At 44.2% G+C, this 23,331-nt stretch overlaps 2 protein-coding genes and 1 long non-coding RNA gene across 11 annotated transcripts; 1 reads left to right on the forward strand and 2 right to left on the reverse strand.

Annotated features, from left to right (window-relative positions):
• Positions 1–3,332: 3,332 nt before the first annotated feature.
• On the reverse strand, positions 3,333–10,155 carry LOC101773079. Of its 2 annotated transcripts, XM_004982328.4 has the most exons (7): positions 9,947–10,154; positions 9,577–9,786; positions 8,468–8,691; positions 7,995–8,056; positions 6,150–6,516; positions 3,953–4,420; positions 3,333–3,882 (listed from the first exon to the last, which is right to left on the reverse strand). In XM_004982328.4, exons 1-7 carry the CDS (start codon positions 9,954–9,956, stop codon positions 3,538–3,540), a joined length of 1,686 nt encoding a protein of 561 aa, XP_004982385.1. In that variant the 5' UTR covers positions 9,957–10,154; the 3' UTR covers positions 3,333–3,537. The 2 variants fall into 2 exon arrangements, with proteins under 2 accessions (XP_004982385.1, XP_022678990.1); XM_022823255.1 differs by lacking the exon at positions 8,468–8,691 and having other exon boundaries at positions 9,947–10,155.
• Positions 10,156–14,013: 3,858 nt separating this feature from the next.
• On the forward strand, positions 14,014–15,133 carry LOC101773485. The gene is made up of 3 exons (XR_215810.2): positions 14,014–14,099; positions 14,184–14,380; positions 14,878–15,133. It is a non-coding gene; the product is annotated as an uncharacterized LOC101773485 (long non-coding RNA).
• A 1,718-nt stretch (positions 15,134–16,851) lies between these two features.
• Positions 16,852–22,109, reverse strand: LOC111255799. 8 transcript variants are annotated; one of them, XM_022822995.1, is made up of 11 exons: positions 21,743–22,109; positions 20,296–20,299; positions 19,993–20,134; positions 19,051–19,885; positions 18,802–18,978; positions 18,446–18,718; positions 18,282–18,374; positions 18,045–18,107; positions 17,849–17,941; positions 17,693–17,761; positions 16,852–17,612 (listed from the first exon to the last, which is right to left on the reverse strand). In XM_022822995.1, the coding sequence occupies exons 6-11, from the start codon at positions 18,576–18,578 to the stop codon at positions 16,927–16,929; spliced, it is 1,137 nt and encodes a 378-aa protein (XP_022678730.1). In that variant the 5' UTR covers positions 18,579–18,718; positions 18,802–18,978; positions 19,051–19,885; positions 19,993–20,134; positions 20,296–20,299; positions 21,743–22,109; the 3' UTR covers positions 16,852–16,926. The 8 variants fall into 8 exon arrangements, with proteins under 8 accessions (XP_022678730.1, XP_022678729.1, XP_022678731.1 ...); XM_022822994.1 differs by having other exon boundaries at positions 20,296–21,222; XM_022822996.1 differs by having other exon boundaries at positions 19,051–19,125; positions 19,790–19,885; positions 19,993–21,222.
• Between the last annotated feature and the right edge of the window lie 1,222 nt (positions 22,110–23,331).

The following is a 23,331-nucleotide window of genomic DNA, read 5'->3' on the forward strand; positions in this document are numbered from 1 at the left end:
ACAAATTAGGATTAATAGATTAGTCTCGCCGTTTAGATTCGTCTTATTGTAATGGGTTTTGTAAATAGTCTACGTTTTAATACTCCTAATTAGTATCTAAACATTCGATGTGACGGGTGCTAAAAATAAGTCAGAGGAAGAAAACGGGGCCTAATACGGAGATAAGGATCTCTTGCATAGGAAAAACCAAAGCCTGACGGGCAAGTACAACCAGTACTGGTGCACCATATTGCATAATGCACAGTGGGACCAACCTAACAATGAGTATAGGCACAAGTTAGAACAGTATGACTTCATTTGACAAGTGGATTTGTTGTAAAGTGTACTAAGTGGGTACGTCGACCAATTTCATTTCTGCCCAAGATTGAATCTCAACTTAGTTTCCACTTTGCAGATATCCCAATCCATAACAATACTATTTTAGCGACATTGCCTAGTTTAATTTGAAACGACACTTGTTTTGGTTTCGTTGGCACCTTTTCCCAATATAATTCCCATGATACACCCCTAGTCACTGCTTATGGTTGACACTTTACAACAATCCTACGAGGGTGGTAATAAAATGTATGATATATCAAGGGCTTCTTTGGACGAAGGAAAAATTGAACTAATTTCGTAACTGTCTCAAGGTTTGTTGTCACCCTGTATCTCAACACTAGTAGAGAACTCACCTTCCATCCACCTCCTTTTATCCCGGTTTAAAGTTGACTCGGGATAAAAGGTTCACCAACTAGGACTAAACCACCCCCCACTGGTGGGGGGCTCACCAACCGGGACTAAAGAACCTTTTTAGTCTCGGTTGTAAAGACTAGTAGTCTGGAGGAGCCTTTTATCCCAGTTGAAAACACCAACCGGGATAAAAGAGGTCCCTTTAGTCCCGGTTGGTTTTTCCACCGGGATAAAAGATCCCTACCCTTGTTTTTCGTGCGCCCTCTCCAATTCCCCCCTCTCTCTACGCACATTACCTTTATCTCCTTATCTTTTCTTTTGCCCCGCGCGTTACTAGCCTCCCACTCTCCACTCATGCGCGGTTCTTATCTCTTTCTTCCTTCCTTATCTCTTTCTCCCTGCAGCTCCTTCCTTATCTCTTTCTTCCCCCGCCTCTCACCGGCGCCGCTGCCCTTCCCTGGCCTCCCTACCCGCCAATGCCGCCGCCCCCTCCCCTCCCTCCCGGCACCGCCGCCCCCTCTGCTCGCCCCTCACTGCCAGTGAGGAGCAGCAGTGGGGCGAGGTGCAGGGCAGTGCAGTAAGAGGTGGCCGGCCGGCGGCAAGCTCGGTGGCCAAGTCAGTGTAGTTGTTGTGGTGAGTTCTTACAGTTTTTTGTTGCAGGCAGCGGCGGCGGCGGCGCGCGAGAAGCAGCAGTAAGAGGTGCGGCGGCGGCGAGCTCGGTGCAGTGTCAGTGTTGTTGTGGTGAGTTTTTGCAGGCAGCGGCGGCAGGCGAGGAGCGGCGGGTGGATGCGGCGGCAGAGGAGGCGGCGCGAGGCAGAGCAGGAGGCGGCGAGGCCGGAGCAGGCGCACCGACGCGGGGTGCGGGCGTCGGCGGGGTGCGGTGGCTCGGCGGCGGCGCACGGAGGGAGGGTGTGGGCGAGCGAGGCCAGAGCAGGCACACCGACGTGGGGTGCGGGCGGCGGCGGGATGCGGTGGCTCGGCAGTGGCGGGACGGGGGCTTGGCGGCGGCGCACGGAGGCCGGCGGCGCGGGAGCCGAGGCGGGCCTCCACCAGCCGATGCTTTTTTTTTTGGAAAACTTTTTATCCTGGTTGGTATTCCCAACCGGAATAAAAGGGGTCTTTAGTCCCAGTTGAGTGACCTGGGACAAAAGACCTCCCCTTTTGTCTCGATTACTTTATCCCGGATGGTTTTTCGGTAGATTTACTCTACCAACTGGGACTAAAGGTGAGTTCTCTACAAGTGCAAGCAAGATTTACACAGTTCTATCGTTCAAATTGTTTAATGTAGCTAGCACTAAAGTAAAACCATTTTCTTAATTTTCCGTCATCATGAACCATGAGTAAGAACTAAGGGGTGAAAATACATCGGTAATGAGTCATTAACCAATACACATCTTAATTAAGACCAAACTTGGATAGTCTAATAACCATCTATTGGTAGGTTGATGTCAACCTTGAGCAATTGTTTTGAGATAAGCATCAGATCTCTTTCTTCCGGGGCCCAATGTGACGACATCGACTTGTTAATTTCGGCCATTTTGTTGATAGGTCTCATTGCGATCAATCAGTGTCCCACTCGTTTGACCTCGTGTAGTTTGACGAGAAGGCACCTTCTTATTTCTATTTCCCGTGTCTGTGTGTGGAGTGGGTGGGGGTTAGGGGAACGGGGGAGATCATGCACTCGTTGCATATCAGTGGATGACTATCCTTTTTTTTTACAGCCCTCGCCTTATATTTTTTATCACATAAATGACATACTAATGCATTAAGTGCTAATAAAAGTCTAACATGTCATAACAAGATGAACTACGCCTTAGTATTTTTCTTGGGGACGGGGGAGTATATGAAAAGGACGTGCCATTTTTGGGGCTTCCTTTTGCTTACCAGCTAGCCAAACAAAAAGGATGTGAAATTCCTGTTTCAACCCATCTCGTTCTAACTTGCAGCAACAGTTTCTATAGCAAGTAGCAATGGCTCCATGCTCATTTTTTCGTCGACCAAACAAAGAGGGGAAAAAATAAGAACACTGCAAGTTGACATTTGTTCCCATCTTGTCCTTGAATAATGAAGTCGTTGGCATCCTATTCAGAAATGCTGGTTGAGTATGAACTAAACAAAACAAAATCTTTAATTTTTCGAGAACGAAAATAATATGCTAGTGTGTTCAAGTTGAGCCTTGTGACAAACTACGAGCCATAGATTTAGTGACACATATATAGCTATAGGGCACAGGGGCAGAGCTTAGTGTAGGCCAACAGCGTGCGCCCCCCCCCCCCCGATCCACCACTGTTTTATGAGTTATGAGCTTGTTAGATTTGAAAAAAAAATCATAAATTTCCTTCATAAAATGTTGCGTGTTGATGCTTGGCCCCCTCCAATTTAGTGGAAGCTCCGGCCAATGCACTCTCCAAGCTAAAATTTGGCAATTCTGTTAGAAAATTATGGTCCAACAGAATTGCCAATTGGATGCCAACCTATCCGGCTAGCTAGAATGGAAAGTCTGTTGGAGTAGATGGAGAGTGCATATTTTTAGAAATGAAATTAGAGGTTGGGATTTGAAGAGTAGGAAAGGGATAGTCTATTGGAATGTGCAACTTGAATAGAGAGAAATCTTATTGGCAAAGTGGCTAGAGAGTCAAATGGAGAACTAAAAATAGCCATGCTGTTGGAATTGCTCTCTTGAGAGCATCTTTGCCTGGGATAATGATATTAGAAGGTATGCAGATGAACATTGCCTTACACGGCTTTGCTTATTCTTGATCAAATGTCGCAGCGCAATGGCTCCATGCTCATTGGACATTGCCTTACACAGCCATAGCCATTTCACAATCAATCAATATCGCCGATGGCTCGATGCATGCTACGACTCTACGAGGCAGCAGCTGTTGGTGTCTCCGGCACGCCGTTGGCGGCCTCCTCCGCGGAGCGGATGGCCTCCAGGAGCTCGCGCTGGGCCGTCTTGGGCTCGCCGTTGGCGGCGGCCTCCTCCGCGGAGCGGATGGCCTCCCGGAGGTCGCGCTGGGTGGCGGCGCGCGACGGCGAGGCGATCATGTCCTCCCAGATGGAGCGTGAGCCGCAGGTGGTGGTGCCGTCGGGGTAGAGGTCGTGGACGGAGGTGGCGTCCTCGTTCAGCCTGCTCACCTTCTCCAGGCAGTCGATCTCCCCCGGCTCCACCAGCAGGCTGCTGTTGATGCCGTCCTTCCACGCGATAAGCTGCATAATACTAATCCATCAGTCTCAGCTCATGAATTTGATGCATATATATAATAATAATGTTCAGTACCTGCGCGGATCCCATGGAGTTGGTGCTGTAGAGCCTGGCGCCGTCGACGAGGCGGCTGTACCTCCGGAACGCGGCGGCGAAGCGCTTGTGCGACTGCAGCTGGGACCTGACCCTGACGGCCCGCCTGGTGATGATGGCCCTCCGGATCCCCCTGGCCACGGCGAGGTACGCGTCGCAGACCACGCCGACGACCTCGATCCGGTAGGGCTTCCTGCTTGCCCCCGGCGGCGGCGCGCCGCTGCCGGCGTCATCGTCCACCTCCCAGTAGCTCTCGGTGACGGTGCCGTCGTCCCCGACCTTGTAGCCGACGCCCATGCGGTAGCGCTGGCGGTGCACGGCGCGCGCCATGGCGATGGTCTGCTCGACGAAGGGCTCCCACGACAGCGTGCCGTCCAGGATCACGTCCCGCCCCTCGTTCAGCGCCGTCACCAGCAGCGACGACGCCGCGTCCGTCGACGACTGGTGCACCTGTGTTTTGTTTTGGAGGAGTGGAGGGTGTGAGCGCAGCGGCCCAGACAAACAGACCAGTTAGCAATTCAGTCAGCATTGGCCGCCGGGCCGGCCGGACCAGCGGCCTGAGTGGAGTGATAAATAGATCGTGGATCGCGCAACTGCAAAAATGGGCCACTCGAACCAGCTCATTGATGGTCCAAAGTATCCAGTCATCTACTAATCTTTGCGGGCTACAGTTTTCGGGCTGAAATGCAGAAAATCCTAGACTAGACAAATGAGTGGGCCACTCGGCCACTTGCCAGTTGGAGAAGGATGATCTTCATTCAGCAAGAGCAACGACAACGAGTAGCCACACGACAGTCGACACTCGACAGCACTGAACTGGTGCAAGCGCACATTGCAGTTCGGAGGCCGTATCATTGAGCATGGGAATCAGTGTCAGTGCTTCCACGTGCATTCATCTGTCCATCAGTCCTGTAACCTAGCACTAGCAGCTTGCCACACTAGCTAACGCCTCTAGTAAGTGGGCCCGGCATGGCGCGCGTGTACGTGAGCCAACAATAATGGCGCCTAGCTTCAGTAGTTCAGCCAACAATGATGGAATACCGTGAAGACTGAAGAGAACAGGAGCAGATGGAATCCCGTCCCGGCCCCTCTATGTCTCCCCCGTGACCCCCATCTGATCGTGCGTGGACCCGGCAAAGATACCGCCACTTGTTCCACAGATCTCGGTGGTACTACGCTGCAACCCGGCATGGTGCTCTGCTGTCTACACATGCATGATGCATCGTTAACGTCTTTTCTTTTATGTGTCCTTGGATCGTAAGGCATTCAGGACTAGACATGGACCATCTCTTAACTGTACCCACTGAGGTATTACAATGGCTAGCTGCAACATGCATGTTTTCAGACACCGATGTCGGATGGACAGTGCACCCAATCCTAGCACGCCAACAGTTTTCAAATATGTACTTACTTAGGGCCTGTTTGGCTCCATGGTGTTAAAGTTTAACACCCGTCACATCGAATGTTTGGATGCTAATTAGGAGTATTAAACATAGACTAATTACAAAACTAATTGCACAGATGGAGTGTAATTCGTGAGACGAATCTATTAAGCCTAATTAGTCCATGATTTGACAATGTGGTGCTACAGTAACCATTTGCTAATGATGGATTAATTAGGCTTAATAGATTCGTCACGCGAATTAGCACAGGGTTCTGCAATTAGTTTTATAATTAGCTCATGTTTAGTTCTCCTAATTAGCATCCGAACATCCGATGTGACACTGTTAAAGTTTAGCACCTCGTATCCAAACACCCCCTTAAGCTGTAAAGGTCAAGGTGAGGACTAGCTAGACCTGCGTGTGATCCTATGCACCATACAAAGTCAATTGCTACTTGTTAAATCCGTTTTCAGCTAAGCCAGTGTCGGTCGGACAAGTCCGATTTGTAACCGACGATGCTACGCCAAGCAGCTCCATGTGCGATGCTGATACACACTCTAGCTCCCGGCCGGTTGGCCACTCGTCCTTTTCTCATCAACCACGTCAACCTTCTTTTAATCAACGAGCAATTCTCTAAACGTGCAGCTACCTGATCGAACAGGACAGCAATAATGGAGGAATGACGGCATACATACATATATACATACATACATACATATATATATAATATATATATATATATATATATATATATATAGAGAGAGAGAGAGAGAGAGAGAGAGAGAGAGCGCACGTACGAGCTCTGCGGTCTGGAGCATGTCGTTATGGTGCCCCATGGAGCTGATGGCGCGGTAGATGACGTCCGTCTCCTTGAACGCGTCCGCCTCCACCACCACGGCGTTCCCCTGATCCGCGTTGCTCCAGAGCGCCTCCCGCTTGATCTCCATGAGCACCGTGCTCTTGCCGGCGCCCATCCCGCCGCCCATCAGCAGCAGCACCGGGCTCCGGTCCGAGTGCGCCACGGGGGCCATCACGTCCGTGCACTGCGCCGCCTCCTCGCCGTTCGTCGTCGCCGCGATGCCGATCGCCTTCATCTCCTCCACCAGTGTCGCGAACACCCGCGTCACCTTCAGGTCACGCGTCACGCGCGCGAACCGCTGCTTCCTGTGCAGTATATTATTACATGTTCCAGTAATTAATTAACTCATGCACGGCATTTTAGCTGCTTAAAATTTTCAATTTTCATACATGTTCATTTTGGTTACTGTTCATGTGTTGCACTGCTGAACTACGTCCAACAACCGAAAGTTAATTGGGTCGAGGGGTGTTTGGTTCTACTGAAGTTTAGTCCTTGGAACATCGAATGCTTATGTACTAATTAGGAGTATTAAATAGACTAATTACAAAACCAATTGCACAGACGGAGGCTAATTCGCGAGACAAATCTACAGTAAATATGTGCTAATTATGAATTAATTAGGCTTAATAGATTCATCTCGTGAATTAGCCCCATCTGTGCAATTGATTTTATAATTAGCTCATGTTTAGTGCTTCTAATTAGTATCTAAATATTCGATGTGACAGGGACTAAACTTTAGTCCGTGGAACCAAACACCCACTAAGATTGCAAATCAGAGGGGAAAAAACTAACAAACTTGATGATGATGGCAGCATTTGCATTGACCCACTCAGTGAGGGCCATGCATGATGGCGCCACCTAATCCATCAGTTGTGCATTGCATCTACCAATATTTTTGGGGGAAATTAACAAACAATTTTGCTTGGCAAATGACAAGTTTACACCTTCCACTTTGTCATCTGGCCACGGGCTGGGCCTAGGCATGAATGTTGATCTGCTATTTGTAACATGATGACAAATGGACTGTAGTAGGTGTCAACGTACTGTTTGCTATTATTATTAGGCCTGGCCAACGATATTGACTAAAAGATAAGTGATGATCGATTGTAATCTCTGGGCCAGAAAATACCTGCACACCTTCTCCGAACAGACCACATGATATGCGTGGAGTTGGTGAGCCTGGTCTACTACACCATGATGTATGGTTCCATCACGCCACGAATAATGACTAATTATGTCGTCTCAAAATTCTTTTTTTTTTTGACTAAGTGACCGTCCGTCCAAAAAATAACAAAAGTAGTAAACAATTAACTGAATTATGCAATCCTTTCTCTTTTTTTTAAAAGGAGGAATGATAGAGTTTGACAGGCTAGATCAGACCCAAAGAAATAAACATATTGCTTATGTTTCCCAACAAAAATTGCGGAATAATGAAATTTTGGTATCCTACATTAATTTTGCTTTACTGGTACAAATACTCCACATAGTCAAATATGCCATATATAACTAATATGCCTTTTGCAATTAAATTATCAAGACTTTGGTGGTAGGGATTTCATTTGGTCCTCTAACAAATCGTTAGCAAGTATTATTATTGATGTGGACCTAACGAAATGTGTGAAGAAGACGACATATTGATTTGAGGGCATTTTTTTCAGTATAAATAACAATGTCTGCTTTTGAAAATATTATCAGTACATATAGTCAGCATAATAATTTCCTAAAGAAATATAAAGTGTTCTCAGCAGATAAAAGAAAACTAGATGCTGGAAGAGGGTTTCACCTTGTTGCTTCCATGAACACGTTCCTCAACTTCTTTGTGCTACCGCTGTCCACGGTCAGGGCCTGCATGCGTGAGTGATGGCAAAGTTATGGACTTATGGCAGACGTACAACTTGTAATGATTGTTTGCACAATTTTGTCGCGCTTCTTTCATTTGAAAATTAGGGGGAAATTATCAAGAATGTTTTTTTGTAAACTTCCTCATTGTCATTGAAAAAGTGAATATGACTAGGACAAGGACAAGTAAAATGTATCATACGAAGATGTCATTATCAGAAATGCACTGGGAATTTGTGTAACCAATTTAAACTTGGATTGTTCGATGTATGGTATTCTTTTTGGGTGCCTAGCTAAAATCATTCTAAAATATCTATTTTTGTTTTTTGAGTTTCGCAGCTATGAATTGTGTCACGGAAGTATGGAACTCCTATGCAAGCTATCACTTCATCATAATTTGGAGGTACCACTACATACCGAGCTGATGAGATAGGTAGCATGGTCCCAGTGGAACGCAAAATATCCGAGGATGCATTTGTCCAGCTCCTCTATGAAGTTGACATAAAGGGACTCGGCATCCTTGACATTCGCGAAGAACCCGTAAATGTCCTCCATGCAATTCTTGCTGCTCCTGAGGTAGTTGTTCGCCAATTTGCAGAGCTGTGGGCACTCATTGATATCCTCGAACCCCATCTGCCTAGCTGCATGCGCATACAAAAGAAATAGGTACAAACTTCAGACGGCCGCGATGATCCATTGCCGTGGGCATCAACTCATGTACTACGTTGATGGCGACAAGCAGCCGACAACTGGGACCCGTCAGTGGAGGCAGGCAATTCAGTTCACCCACTAAGCTATATTTGCCATGATGATGCTCCGCTTCTCACTAATCAACGAACAGCATCATTTTTTCCATTTATTTATCGTCCAGGATGGCTACGTTACGATATTCCGATAAAAGACTAGTGCGGTTCGACATCACTCGATGTCAGAAATAAAGATTCGTAGAATTTGCTCATTCCACATGAAAACGCCAGCGCTCGAATAAGCCATTGTAGGGGGGAAAATGCTTAAATTCCAATACCAGTATCTTTACTGGAACCGGTTGAAATGGCTAAACAAATCTCTGAAGCAACAGCGACACAGCAAGAGAAAATAAAATCTGAATCCCTCTTTTGTACTCAGGTGAAAGGCATTTTTTGTTTGTTGTTGTGTGTGTTGCGGATAATATAAACTCTGCCCATATATAATTTTTGTAGAGACAAGGAAAAGCCGGGCATTGTTTTTGTCCAACGGCCTGGACTTTGACTTTTGATCGTTCATTCAAGTTCAAGCACACCAACCGAACGATCCTAAAAGAGTGACAGGAAGCAGCTAGACTGAATCTCCCGTGTCCATGGACGAGAAGAAGTGAGGACGAAGAGATCAGTGAATAAACTCCAACACACGAACCGAGAACGATCCTAAAAGAGTGGCAAGAAGCGACTCGTGCTGAATCTCCCGTCTCCATGGACAAGAACAGAGCACCCGAGAAAGAAGAGAGCAGGGAATGAGAAGAAGAAGACGACGACGAGAGGGTGACTAACCGACGTAGTGCGAGAACTTCTCGAGGTCCTCCAAGCGCCCGGACTGGGCCACCTGGAGCCTGGGCATTTCGGCCATGACCGCGGGCACCTCCTCCTTCTTTCCCACCCCGAGCCGGCGCCGCACCAGGGCGGCGGCGGCGGTCGCGACGGCGCCGGCTGTGGACAGCGCGGCGACGTGGAGCAACAGCGCCCTGGCGAGCCCACCACCATCTGCAGGAGAAAAACACGTACAGGGGACGATATAATAAGAACAGAAAGGAAAGAATATAATCCCGGTCAGACCAGAAAGCAGCCATGGATGGAAATGGAATCGGAGGAAGAAGAACAAATGCCGGCGAAAGGAACCGGTGCGTGCGTGTGGTGTTCTTGCCTCTGGCCATGGCGGACGGTGCTCCACTCAGCTCCCGGACGGGGGAGGATCGGAATCGGTTGGGGGAACGGACGCACCAAATCTCCGGGTAGCGATCCCGGAGGGGCGAAGGGGTGTTGCGTACTACAAGTAGGAGAAGATGCCGGGAGGAGTGGCTGGCCCCGCCGTGGTGAGTGGTGACTCCTCCCTGGCTCGATCACAGTGCGCACGAAAGGGACGGCACGGGCTAGTATTTGTACCGGATCAGGCACGGATCGATCGTGTTTCCTTCTCCCTCCGCCGTCTGAATTCTGAAACAGCCGAAAGCGACGCCACGCCTGATGTTGGTTTGCCATTTATCTTACTGGGGGACGATCTGCTGGTGGTTCGTCGTCTCTGTTTTAATTTCTGATGAAGCTGACTACGGGATGTGCAGGGGTGTTTGTTACTCTCATGCGTGATCGGTTTGGAGATGAGACCGTGAGGAAAATGTGGTTGTTTTGATCGGTTCCTCGTGTGCGTGGGTGGGTGGGGGGGTCGCCATCGATGATTGATTGGTTAATTAGTTAACTGTATTTGGCAGATCAGTTAGTTGTGGCTAGATAGACGTTAGTAGTCTTTAGGTAGTTCTTATAAATATGATGATTGAATGGCACGCGGAAAGTTCAGGCAACAATACTAAATGACATCCATATAATAAGCTTTCTACGGAAATGTATGTTTCTTGTTTCTTTTTTTCCACATTATAAAAAATGGTAGTTGCCGTCTCTTAGACGCCTCACACCACCTTACGATCCTCTAAAGATTAGACTAACCGGTTACTATAAAAAAGTTGAGCTTTGGGTTACATCTTGTTCCTGCATTATGGTGTCCACGATGTGCTTCAAAAGCAGCCCATAGTAACTAAAATATTTCAATCTAGCTACCTGAATCAGTGGTCCATATGGTGGTTCATAACAAAAGCTACACATAAGCGTATGGGTTGCTCATAAGAGATAAAATACAACTCATTCCACCCTCTTTGTCTCTATCTCTCTCCTTCCTCCCCCTCTCTCTCCATGTCCCATCACTTTACAAGTCATCGTGGAGTTTGTAATAGTTACAGCCTACTGTCATAGGACCCACCATTAAGGACTACTTGGTTCAAATACATTGGAGTCGCCCTTAGGCAAACAACATAGTAGAGATGCTAGCTAAATATGCAGATCAATTGTCATGCATGCTCAAGTTACTTTAGAGAATACTATCATGTTTTTTTTCTCTTTTACACAGATTTTGAGATGAAACCCTTGATGGTTAGAATCAGAGGTGGACTCAACGAGGGTCTAGTGGGGGCATATGCCCCACTCAATTTTAGAATTTAAGTAGACTTGGGCTCTATTTCGAGAAGTTACAAAGCTCAATGAACTAGCAAGTCCCGTCCAATTTTTAGGTTTGATTCGTCCACGATTCTTCCTTTGTGTAGTCTAGTTCATCAACTCGTGCACTCCCATACGTGATGATAATAATTTTAAGAGGTATATGATCAAAATTGTGTATGTTGTGCTCTCTCTCATCTGTTAAATATTCTAACATAATACATATATAAAAATGTATTCATCTTAATTCAGTTGTGATATACTTTAGTTAGTAATAGTTGTATCCATCTTATTTCTATGGAAATGCCCATTTCTTGTTTCCTTTTTTATACATCATAAAAAATGATAGTTCCATTTCAGGTTGTCAAGTACACATAATTCAAGGCTTGTTAATCGTCTCGCCATGCTCCAACTTACTTTATCTCGTCTTTTTTCTCTTTCGCATGGATTTTGAGACAAAATATGTGGTGGCACAAATCAGAGATAGACTCAACAAGAGCCTGAGGGAGCATGGACCCCATTCACTTTCTAAAGTCAAGTAGACTTGGATTCTATTTTAGGAAGCTACAAAGATCCATGCACTAGCAAGTCCAGTCCAATTTTTAGGCTTGATCCGCCCTAACCCAAATTCTTTCCTTGTGTACGCTAGTTCATCAGCCCTTACTCCTGCACGGGCTAACAATAATCTTGAGAGGTGTAAATATTAGAAATTTATTTAAAAAGTTAGTATTTATAGCTAATTATTAAAATTGTGTTTGTCATGCTCTCTCATTTATTAAATATTCTAACATAATACACATATAAAAATGTGCCCATCTTTATTCAACTATTATAGACCTTAATTAGTAATTACTATATACACTTTTCCATCTGCACTCATAGTTTGTTCTCCACGTGCATTTGATATGTTTTGAGTCTAATTGAACCCTTAATTTGAGGTATATATGTGTGTAGCACAAAATTCAACATTCTTATTGCTTCCTCCATGCATTTATATGCATGGTCTCTACATGGTGTAAATGTATGGTCTCTACATGGTGACATAGATCATGCATATATACCTTAAGTTAGTATTTTTAATATCAACAATGATATAAATACGGGTTAGTTCTGATATATTTTAATGATAGAGGTGAGTAACTTGGATATAGATTTAATGTTTATTTTATACGATTTTCATGATGATAGAGGTGAGTTATTTATTTTTGGAAATTACAATAAATTCAATGACTATGGTGATTAAAGCCTATGAGATTGGTCACGTGTTTCCGATTTTTCGAGAAATTTTAGGAATTATGTTTTTCTATTGTCAGGATTAATGTCTTCAGTAATAATATAAGATAATATCCCCGTGTGTGCACGTGATAGAGATGGAGTTGAACCCAGAAGGTTCTACTATGATGTGATCCATGCGGCATCATCTGGGGAAAATAAACACCATTAATGTTATGGCCACTCAGAATATACTGTACATGTACACAAACCTTTTGATTTGCAGTTGGACAGCCTAGATAATGGCCGCTCTTGCGTGTGCAGTTACAACTGGCAGCTATATACTATGAAATGATGACCGCTGATTGTTTCCCCGTCGTCGTCGCGAAACTAAATTTGAAAAGTATATAATGTAACTATATGCATGCGTATTATGAAATCGACCATCAATAAGCTAGCCATCGATGACCGATCGGTGGTTTAATTGTTTTTCACGACGAAGAGAAGACGACGACCCTTTGTGATCAGCACGCCTCCGATCCTGGGATCGATGGATCGGAGGCGCCGCCAATCGGCAGGGCAGCAATCAGCCATGTCTGCTTAGAAATAAACAAGTAGTAACAGAAGATGTGAACATGCGCGTGCTGCCGTGCTTCATTTCATTTCACTCTGAACAATAAAGACTGGCGCGTCCTGGCTGGATGATGGCCGACCCGTATCATTCCATATCGTGGTCGCCTGATCTGGTCTCCGTCGAAGCAAGCAACTTAACTATTAGCCTATAGCCGGTTATAGAATAAATAATTCTATAGCCAGGTCCAAACCGCACGTCCGACCCAGCCAAAGGCGCACAAACCCACCGGCCCCGCCAACCTGTCCTCTTCCATGCGGATTGGCTCGGCTCCAAACCCACCCCTGGCTCGATTCAGTTCCCATCCGTGCCGCTTTTTTCCGGCCGCAGGAATCCTCTCACAAAAGCCCGCTCCGTACGCCGCCCCCAATCCCGTGCAGAGCGCTGCTCCTTGCGGTGGAGATGTCTCAGGCCATGTTTAATTTCCCCCAAAATCCCAACTTTGACACTATGCAAAAAGAAGATTTCCCATCACATCAAACTTGCGATACATGCATGGAGTACTAAATGTAGATGAAATCAAAAACTAATTGCACAGTTTTGTTGTACTTTGCGAGACGAATCTTTTGAGCCTAATTAGTCAATGTTTGGACAATAATTCACAAATACAAACGAAATGCTACAGTTGCGCATTTATGGTAAACTCCCAACTTTAACACTCCCAAATTGAGAACTAAACAAGGCCTCAATTCCCCAGTCCCCACCGGCAATTTCCTGGCTCCTTTCACCACTCGTGTCATCGTGTGGCCGTCGTCATCCCCATTCAGGCAAGCGGAGGCAGGCTCCCCGTCCATGGCCATCTGTCCTCCTGTCGCGTTAATCGTTTAATCTTGATTAGATTCCCTTTGCATTAGATTTACTAACTCACTATACACCAATTTGGATCAGGGACTCGCGAATGAGCAGGATGCACGGAGGCGCTGCTTCTCAAGTCCAACAAAGGACACAGCAGCATTTGTTGGTCGGATTTTAGGTATGTTATTGATGAGAATCCTCGCCCTATTTATTTTATCGTTTCAGTAATTTACTCGTTCAACTAATTTTTCCCTGTTGCCAGCAGATGGGAGATGAGGATTTGAGCCTGATCTGATTTCTCATATTTCTTTCAGGAGAATGTTTCTAGTCTTCCGAGTAGATTATATCAAACTTGCCCCAATGCCTGCGCTAGATCCGGCCACCTAGGCTGCAGATGAGCATGCAACTGCACGTTGTGATTACCCCCAATTTTTCTTGCTGCTGCCTTTTTATTCGTTGGTGAGTCCTAATTTCTCAGTGAGATTTTCAATTTCTTCACCCTTGCAGATTGAAATCGATTTGTGCCAGCAGATCTGCTGCATCCTCAATACGAGCAAAGAGATATCTGCCAGTTTTCTTTCTATATTTTCCCAATGGAAAATCACAATCATTTGGTTCCTGATTCTATCCACGTAGTGTAATTGGGAAAATTCCATCATGTAATGTGGTTGATTGTGAACCAGTGAAGTTATTTTTTTTTACCTGTTGTATGGTAACTCAATTCTCACTTTATAAATCCCAGGCCATATTTTACTAGAATAAAAAATTTGATATGCCAATTTTTCTTGCTGTTGTTACTGTAACTCTATTAGCTTCGTAGCTAGCACTAGCATATTGTAATTTTGCTGATAAATGACCTACCGCTGTACTGGTGAAGGTTCAGTTCCATTCTGTTTGTTCGTTAACATATGCAAAGCTAGTTCATTCCTTCTAATTTTATCTCACTACAAATGCAGGAAAAGGTACCTCGGTTCGGGAAGCTTTACAACCCACCGAACATGATCAGGAAGCTTTTGACACAAACTGTAGGAACTCCCCCATCATAGTTACCGTCTCTTATCAATTTGAACTACTGTAATTACTAGTTTATGGTAAATTTGTCCTGTCATTGGATTGACCGGTTCCACAGCACATGATGATGTAAGCTTGTGGTAACTTTCCAGAGTCGCAGTCCTTGAAACATACAAGCGGCGTCAACAGTTGATTTGGCGCTTATGCAGGATCCTTAGTAAATGGCCTGACGAGAGCAACCTGATTATCGTAAAATTCAACATTGAGCAACCTGGTTCTCGTAACTTCAGCATTATTTATTGTAACGTCGACATTGAGCAACCTGCTTCTCGTAGCTTTAACATTATTTACCGTAGCTTGCAGGCATTAGTTCTACATGTATGTGCATGTGCACTCTCGTTACATTATTCTCGTAAGACTATACTTGCGTGCACGTGTACACTAAACCTATTCTTGTAACCCATCCCTAAGCAGTAAGCTTGGGTAAACCAGTTACGCCATCCAAGGAATCCGTTCGTTGGGAACTGAATTTTATTGATTGGGTGCTGACACATGATAATAAATACGCCAATTAGCGCTAATTACTGCTCAGGAAGGCTCGGCTCTTATTTCCTGCACGTCGCTGCCATGCTAGGCCAGCATGAAAGCTGGGTGGATTGGCTCACTCGGTGGAGCTGGATATGCGCTCATCCGGATCGTGCCCATGCGTCGCTACGGATAAAATAAATATCGTTTATAAGCATCAAACATTATCGTGTGAAATATTTACTTCGAAATGCTCCCAATGTAAAACAAAAAAATGACTTTGCAATGAGTAATAACATAAGCATAAGTACGCTTGGATGCTCTTTATCTCAACTTGCAAAAACAATATATGGCAGTTAACCACCTTTACATCGTATTCATTTCTAGCAAGCTCTAACGACGACTTGAACAACTTTCAACATTGGATTCAGCAGGACAATAATCATGTGGAACAAGTACGAATACAGGTCATCCAAAGGCCACCCCCATCTATCCTATTTCTTTGCCTGTGATGCGTCAAAGATAATATTTCATAATGCCCGGTAGTCTTGTCCTCCAGGCATTCGCTTCGTGCGCCAAAAGATCAATGAAGAAGTCGCGGCGCATCGTAGCATCCTGTACGTAAGATGAGTGCTTACTTCAAGTGTAGCTCTTGTGTGATGAGATTTATCGTATATTGTAAAATCACAAAGGAACGTACAACAAAGTATTTTTACTCACTTTTTTGATGTGCACGTTTTGAGGACTATCCCACCATGCCATGTACTGTAGAATAAGCCATCCATCTGAAAATCTATGGTACGATGAATCGTCAGCTATATAAATATACAAACATATATTTTAAGAAATAAAGGATATTGACACTCTAAAATACAGGATATTGACACTCTAAAATACCAGTGTGTCAGAGCTGGTCTTACCCATTAGTGTCTTCCGCAATCCCTTTCGCGTGTTCAAATTCCCATTTGTGAACATCCTCCCATGAATCAGGTTTAAGTTGTCTAAATGCGGTCTGAAATTTTAGGCGAAACTCTACAATCTGTATCGCATAATGTTTATATGGCAAATCTGTGGTATATTTTGGAATGGGTTTAGTGTCAATCACAATAAGTTTCTTCCGCTTAATGTCAAGTATATAAAGGAGGTAGGTATTGACGTGCTTCCATGGCAAGAGAAACTGCAAAACATTCAGTATTAGGACCACAAAGGATATGTAATGAACAAATAACAACATGAAAAGAACTTACATATCTGCAACCTAGTATGTCATATTTTACTATTTCCCATCCACCAATCACATCACCCAACTCTTTACCACCGCGATGTGTACGATATTTTTCATGATGTGTTAACTCTAACATTTTCTGAAGCGGAACGATATATAGCCATGATGAGTACCACTTATCAATTTTATGTATAATAAATATAAATAGACAATAAATGCAGTATATTCCACAGTATGATTGTAATTATAAACAAGCTAATACACAGAACCGCAGCTCCATGTGTTGCTTTGCAACCTTGTTGTTGTGAACCTGGCCCATACTCCTAAGATTCTCTGAGTAGTGATTAATGCCATGTAAGATGTCCTTTAGCCTCTGGATGACCTCCCTGTCTTCTTGAGCAGACTTCTCATGGCACTTGTGGAGCCTATGCTCAAGAGACGGATCGTGGTCGTAAAAATAAAGCTCGAGGTGTCTAGGTTCGTGACCATCCTCTTTACCAAATGATCGTATGTTATGGTAGATTTGGCCATGGGCGTGGAATGTGTAAATTCCACAATTTTTCATGTCGGTGGTCACACGATCAAGTTTACAGTACAGAGAAGTGAAAGAGAAGTGGGCATTGAAATATCTGATGTTTGCACGAAAATGCCTAGCATCAGTGTCCGAGCTCGACCACAGTCTCACGAGTTCCGATGGTGTCTCAGGGGTGGAAAGATGAATCTTTCCACTACGACAATAGAATCCAGGTGGCTCGGACTCAAACTTCTTTGCATTGCAGTGTTCGCAGTTATCCTCTAGCTTAAGCATGTGCGTCTCGTCAAGGACATTGGCATAAACCGCATCGTATGGATCCGATACATCAGGTTCGTTGGGATCTTCATTAGTCGTCTCGAGATCGACATCCTCATCAGCATCCCAGTCATCACATTCTAATAATTAGCACGAGTATGAAGTGTTATATTTTGGAAATAAGGTAACCCAAGCATCACATAGATGCGCCGAGGTGTACCTTGGCCTCCAAAAAGGTACCTCTCATCCTCTTCCTCGTCTTCCTCAAATATGATGTTCTCATCGCAATCTGATGCAACATTGCCACATGAGTGATGAGACAAGCGTATTTACATAGGTAGAATAATAGTACGAAGGAAGCACGTGCAACATTTACCGTCCGCTTCCATAGAGGCATGTGTCTCTGCCTGTCCACCATGCGGAGGCATTGAATACGGCTCAGCAACAACAGATGGTTGTGTCTGAGTACCTATAGAGTCATTAGGTGCAGGCCAGTATTGTTTGCAAAAGATGAATTGCGGGTGGGACATAGAAGAGGTGTTGACAAATAAGCAAAGTGAATTTTTTTTTACCCGCTCCAAATACATTTGATGCAGTGAAGGGATGGAAGTCGCGAGTGTCTGTTTGGGTGCCACCTTTAGTAGTAGAATAGTAGTAGGACAAATGTAGGTTACTTTAAATATTATAATAATATAATATATGGATACTAAGGTGGTCAAGGGATGTGAGCTAATTACCATTGTCCATGACACACGACATTTTCATAAAAATATCTATTAAATATTTTGAAATAAAGATACAAATTATACCTGCTTCACCCACATCCCTGCTGCAACTTTCATCGCAAATGCTGCCCATGTCACCAAGAGTAGCATCATCGTTGTGTAATGCGGCATTTATATCTAAAAAAGTTTTAGAGTTGTAAATTGTTGAAATTAAAGGCATATCATATGATTATTAAGCACACGGTTACCTCCTTCATACGGAGGGCTGATACAACTCTGATCGCATAAATCTTCCATCTCACCAAGAGTAGCCTCATCATTGATTAAACCAGCATCTCCATCTTTAAAAGATCGTAAAAAATAAAACACCTTGTGAAACATTCATGTTTTTCCAAAACAACAAAAGTGTGTAGGCGCACCCGATTCACTTGTCCCCACATGAAGTCTATCTTTATTTTATCCCAAATCTCCCCTATGGAGCGAGCCATCGTTTTCATCTACCTCCATTTGTACACGGTCATCTACTTAAACTCCTGAGTGTCAATTTTTTTGTCATGGAAAAATAAGGATGCAGAAGTAGAGTGAACGAAGAACACAATAGTACCTTGGTGATGGTTTGGAATGTGTTGAATGGCACCTTGTTCACGTTTTCTCCTCAGACGCCTCTCACAGCGTGTCTTGTTATATTAACTCCTCTCCTCATTAGGCATTGTTGCCACCAGGAATCTCTTACGCTCTCTATCACGTTCCTTAGGATCTACATGATGTGGAGTTTGTGTACCTTCATCATATTGGAATGACATAATGAGTGACCATAGTACATCACAAACCAAATGTCCAAGTGTATCCTCACCTTGTATTGTTGTGAGTTTTGCAAAAGGTACCCTAGACCGACTTGACCCGGATGGTTCCATCAAAGCGATAGTTCCTGCACAAGCCAAAGGACAGGCAAAACCGGAGAAGATTAGGGTATATATACACACACACACACAACAAGCTTTCTTTGAATGTATGGGGTACACGAAATGATAATGCAATTGTGCAGACAGTAAACAGGTACATGAGAGTTAGAAGACCGCAAAAGGGGTGCAAAGATCTTAAGGTTAAAGGCACAGTGACAATGTATTTCCAAAAGGAGCCAACAAGCAAGATCAATGACAATAAGCAGAAAGCAGGCAACCATTGTCACCAACATTGGCATATATGAAAGCAGAAAGCAACAACAATGTATGCACAGTGTAACTTAAATGAATGAGATAAGATATACATTTTTAGATAAATGCTTCACAACTGTACCACTGATAATGATATATCTTTTATTGATATATAAATGGCAACTTCTTGCAACAGTAGTTTCATAAGACAGAAAGGGTACAAACGGAATGAAAGAATTGAGCTGTACAAGGGGAAGAGATAAGTATTTATATGTCCTCTTATCAGTCATACATATGGCTAAGTTCATATTAGGCATGCTAAGTTAAAAGTAAGTCACTCAGAAAAAATAGAACAGGGCATAATATGGGATGCAGCAAGCTGCTGTAATATCTAAATAAAACAGTCTGAAATTGAATAAAAGAACAAGAGTCTGCAACTGAAAAATGAAACTATCCGTGGTGGACTTTGTTCAGTTTGCTTATGTGAAGCCAACCAAGTACAATCTAGCAATGGTTGTAGATCACAAGTACCCCCTGTCAAACAAAAAAGGGTTAGACATACAGCATTGGATGGAAAAGGTTAGTATATATAAGCCTTTGCTTCCTTCAAGGCTTCAAGCATAATCCTGAGAACTAATCACCTTTAACTCTGACTGATTTTGTAGAACTATTTCACCTTTAGAACAACAAAGTTTTAAGAGTCTCAACAGCACTGGATCACAATCACCATCATTTCAAGAACTGGACCACAGATCATAAAAATATGGACCGAACGGACCAAACCTTCACAAATTATAAAAATATTAGTCTCATTGTCAGCTAAAACGGGGTAACAAACTTGAAACTCAAGAGTTTTAATGTTCTAATTAATGATGTGCAATACAATGGCTGCTCGTTTTTGACTTGCATGTTTCTACCAAGGAATGGGTTAGAAAATGGCATACCCTTCTGATCAGGCACCAATGAATTTTGCAGTCCCAGCAACCAGAACCAGCCACAAGAGCAGGGAGAGAAAAGGAGCATGTTAGTAGATTCTTTGGTTAAGCTTCTGATCAGGATGACAAATAGAGATCTATGTTCCTAATAAAAATAAACTTCAGCTTCTTTTATTAAGCTTCTGACCAGGTAGACAAATGGAGCTCTATGTTCCTAAAATTCAACTTCAGCTTCTTTTGTTCAGAAACTTATTGCTCCTTTGTTCAGAAGCTTGCATCAAAGTTCTAAATTCCAAAAGCACAAAGATATAATGCTATTTGGCAGATCTCGAAACAGAGCTCTAGCACTGTTTCTTTCAACCGGATCCATCTATCTTCAACTGCAAACCCATCACAATGTATTACATGAGCTTAAGCATGTAAGTAGAAATCTGAGGCCAATCAAGATGTAGTAGAAAAAATGCATGGCTTCCCAGGAGTTCCTTTTTCAACCAAAGTAGCTATATTAGAACCATATATATATATAGACGAATATTTAGAACTCCAACACAGGAAAAATTCTATATGTGCAGTCTTGTAGACAAAAAAATATAAAAACTAATCTGAGATCAATCAAGATGTACTGAAAAATGCATGGCTTCCCCAGGTGTTCCCTTTTTAACGGATGACAGTTATATTAGAACCATATATACAGGAGATGCATACGTGATAAGTTAGAGCAACTTCAAAAGACTGCTAATCTTACCCCAATATCCTTTTTAGGGAGAAAAAGAGAAAAAACGAACTCCAACAGTCCACCCAAACCTTTCCCAATTTTTTAGCGACGCTAAAAAACAGCCTGCCACCGCGTATATTTTAACGTTGGCGTTTCTCCCCCAATCTTGATTCCCGCACACCCGCGTGTCCCTTCTAATGGGCCCAATACGATGGCGTGGCCTGTTTTGAAATATTAGGGGCAATTTATTAGCGATCTGCTGTAGATTGATACATTTTTGGGGGAAAATTTTTTTAGGAGAACCCCCAATACATAGTTTTGGGGAAAATTTTTTTGGGATACTCTTGGAGTTGCTCCGTATGATAAAAATATCAAAACTGAAGGAATTGCATATATGAAAAGTAACGTGAGCAAAGGCATGCAGCGGTGATTCAAAATAAACTAAAGTTTGTGAAATGTGTGACATCATTAGTTCGTCTTATCAATTCTGAAGGGGGACTTGTGCAGAATTAGGTGAACGATATGAAAGAGGGCCAGATATGAGTATTGACAGAAACAACTTGACTTTAACAGTCATGGGTCTCCAAAGTCATACGCATCTATTGCCATTCCAGAACAAACTTGCTGCTGGAAACCTTGCATTGGATCGGCCAGCCAGAAACTTTTAAATGTACACTGCATTCACACCGATCAGCTAGCAGCATGCACACATTTGAATGGATCGGTCGAAAGTACACATACCGGCAGATGACCTTCGAAGGTGAATTGAATCAGCAACGGAGATCCGTGGAGGACAGTGGCAGGCATCCGATTTGCCCGTGGATCGTGGCAGGCATCCGATTTGGATCGGCAACGGAGGTCTCGTAGCTATGGAATGGTCGAGTGGTGAGGACGTTGGCGGTGCCGGGCCAGCGAGGAGAGCGGGCGGCGGCGGCGGCGCAGGGAGAGGAGCAGGGCGCGCGAGGCGGAGGATGGCTCGGAGGGTGGCGGCGCAGGGAGAGCGAGAAGAGGAGGAGGTGGAGGGACGGCTCGGAGGGCGGCGGCGTTGGGCGAGCGAGGAGAGGAGGAACGAAGCTTCATTTGAACAATATAATGAACGCATGCTTCATTTGCCACATACTAGCACATAGACTTGGCATGTGTGATGGAATGCAGACAGTATATATGTTACTTCAAGACTGCCCGGTTAATTGCTTCAAACTGTTCACTTAGTAACTCTGGCGGCGATAGATGAAGAGGTACAGCATGCAGCCTCAGCCTGTGCCGCTGCCGCCACGGCAGCAAGCAAGGCTAACGACGAGGTCTGAGCGGACAAATTAAACTACTCTCCTACAGAACCCGAGAAGGCCCTTAATTCTGGAGCTGGGCCTTCCCCTCCATTTCTATCTTCAATTCCTCCCCCAGGCTCTTGGGCCTTATCTTTCAACCATCGTGCCGTGCTTTGTCGCATCGCATGCATGCTCCCTCTCCATTTCTATCTTCCTCACCCATTAGGCCATTAGTCACAGTGATTTCAGCAAAACCAAAAGAACTCTGCATGCATCGGCCGGGCACAAAATAAGATACCATGCTACTAAGGAGGAATAAATTCATTCATAACGGTAGCTTGGTTATTTGGTGCTACTAATCCACCATGCTATGCTATTTTTCTCAGACTCCGCGGCCCAAGCTACGACGAAAGAGGAGAAGTGGAGACGGCACCGTACTGCGGCCATGACACGGCGGAGGAGGAAATTGTGGGTGAAGGGCGAGCCCTAGCTAGTCGATAGAGGCTTCACTATGTGGTAGGAACAATGCGGTGGCTTGCGGTATGAAAGGGGAGAAAAAGAGGGATTGTTTAGGGTCTCAGAAGAGCGAGGGTGTTGATGCCGACGCATTTTGCTTGCCACGGGGTCGATCTCATTGATAGATTTGATTGGACAGTTGAGGTCAAGGCATGTTTGATGATTTAATGGACCGATTATGGGTTTTAGGCTGAGCTGAGGTTGTCTTGGAGTCTCGACCCAATAATATTTGTCCTTTTCATTTCTATTGCATCTATAATATAATAATATATGTTTGTTTCCCTCCTAGATTATATAAACTAGATTATGATACTATGGGTAATAGGGTAAAAGATCATTATAGGATCACAAATAATCTGAAATAAGCTAGCCTCTAGCTTATTTCAGATTATTTGTGGCGCCAATGTGATCCCAATATAATCTTTTACTATAGTACCTATGACCTATAATCCAGCTTATACAATCTAGGTGGATTATAATCTCAAATAAATAGGACCAATTGTAGCAACGCATATGTTTTCATGTCTTTTTTAACAACAATGTAAA

Source organism: Setaria italica, chromosome IX (assembly GCF_000263155.2).
Source record: "Setaria italica strain Yugu1 chromosome IX, Setaria_italica_v2.0, whole genome shotgun sequence".
NCBI lineage: Eukaryota > Viridiplantae > Streptophyta > Magnoliopsida > Poales > Poaceae > Setaria > Setaria italica.

Excerpts from the sequence above, each read along its gene's own strand:
- LOC101773079 (XM_004982328.4), bottom strand. Across the intron at positions 8,057-8,467 it reads CTACCTATCTCATCAGCTCG|GCCCTGACCGTGGACAGCGG; the intron begins GTATGTAGTGGT and ends TCACGCATGCAG. Across the intron at positions 6,517-7,994 it reads GTGTTCATGGAAGCAACAAG|GAAGCAGCGGTTCGCGCGCG; the intron begins GTGAAACCCTCT and ends TATACTGCACAG.
- LOC111255799 (XM_022822995.1), bottom strand. The coding sequence starts at position 18,578 with ATGTTTCACAAGGTGTTTTATTTTTTACGATCTTTTAAAGATGGAGAT. Across the intron at positions 18,375-18,445 it reads CAGCCCTCCGTATGAAGGAG|ATATAAATGCCGCATTACAC; the intron begins GTAACCGTGTGC and ends AAACTTTTTTAG. Across the intron at positions 17,613-17,692 it reads GTACCTTTTTGGAGGCCAAG|AATGTGATGACTGGGATGCT; the intron begins GTACACCTCGGC and ends GCTAATTATTAG.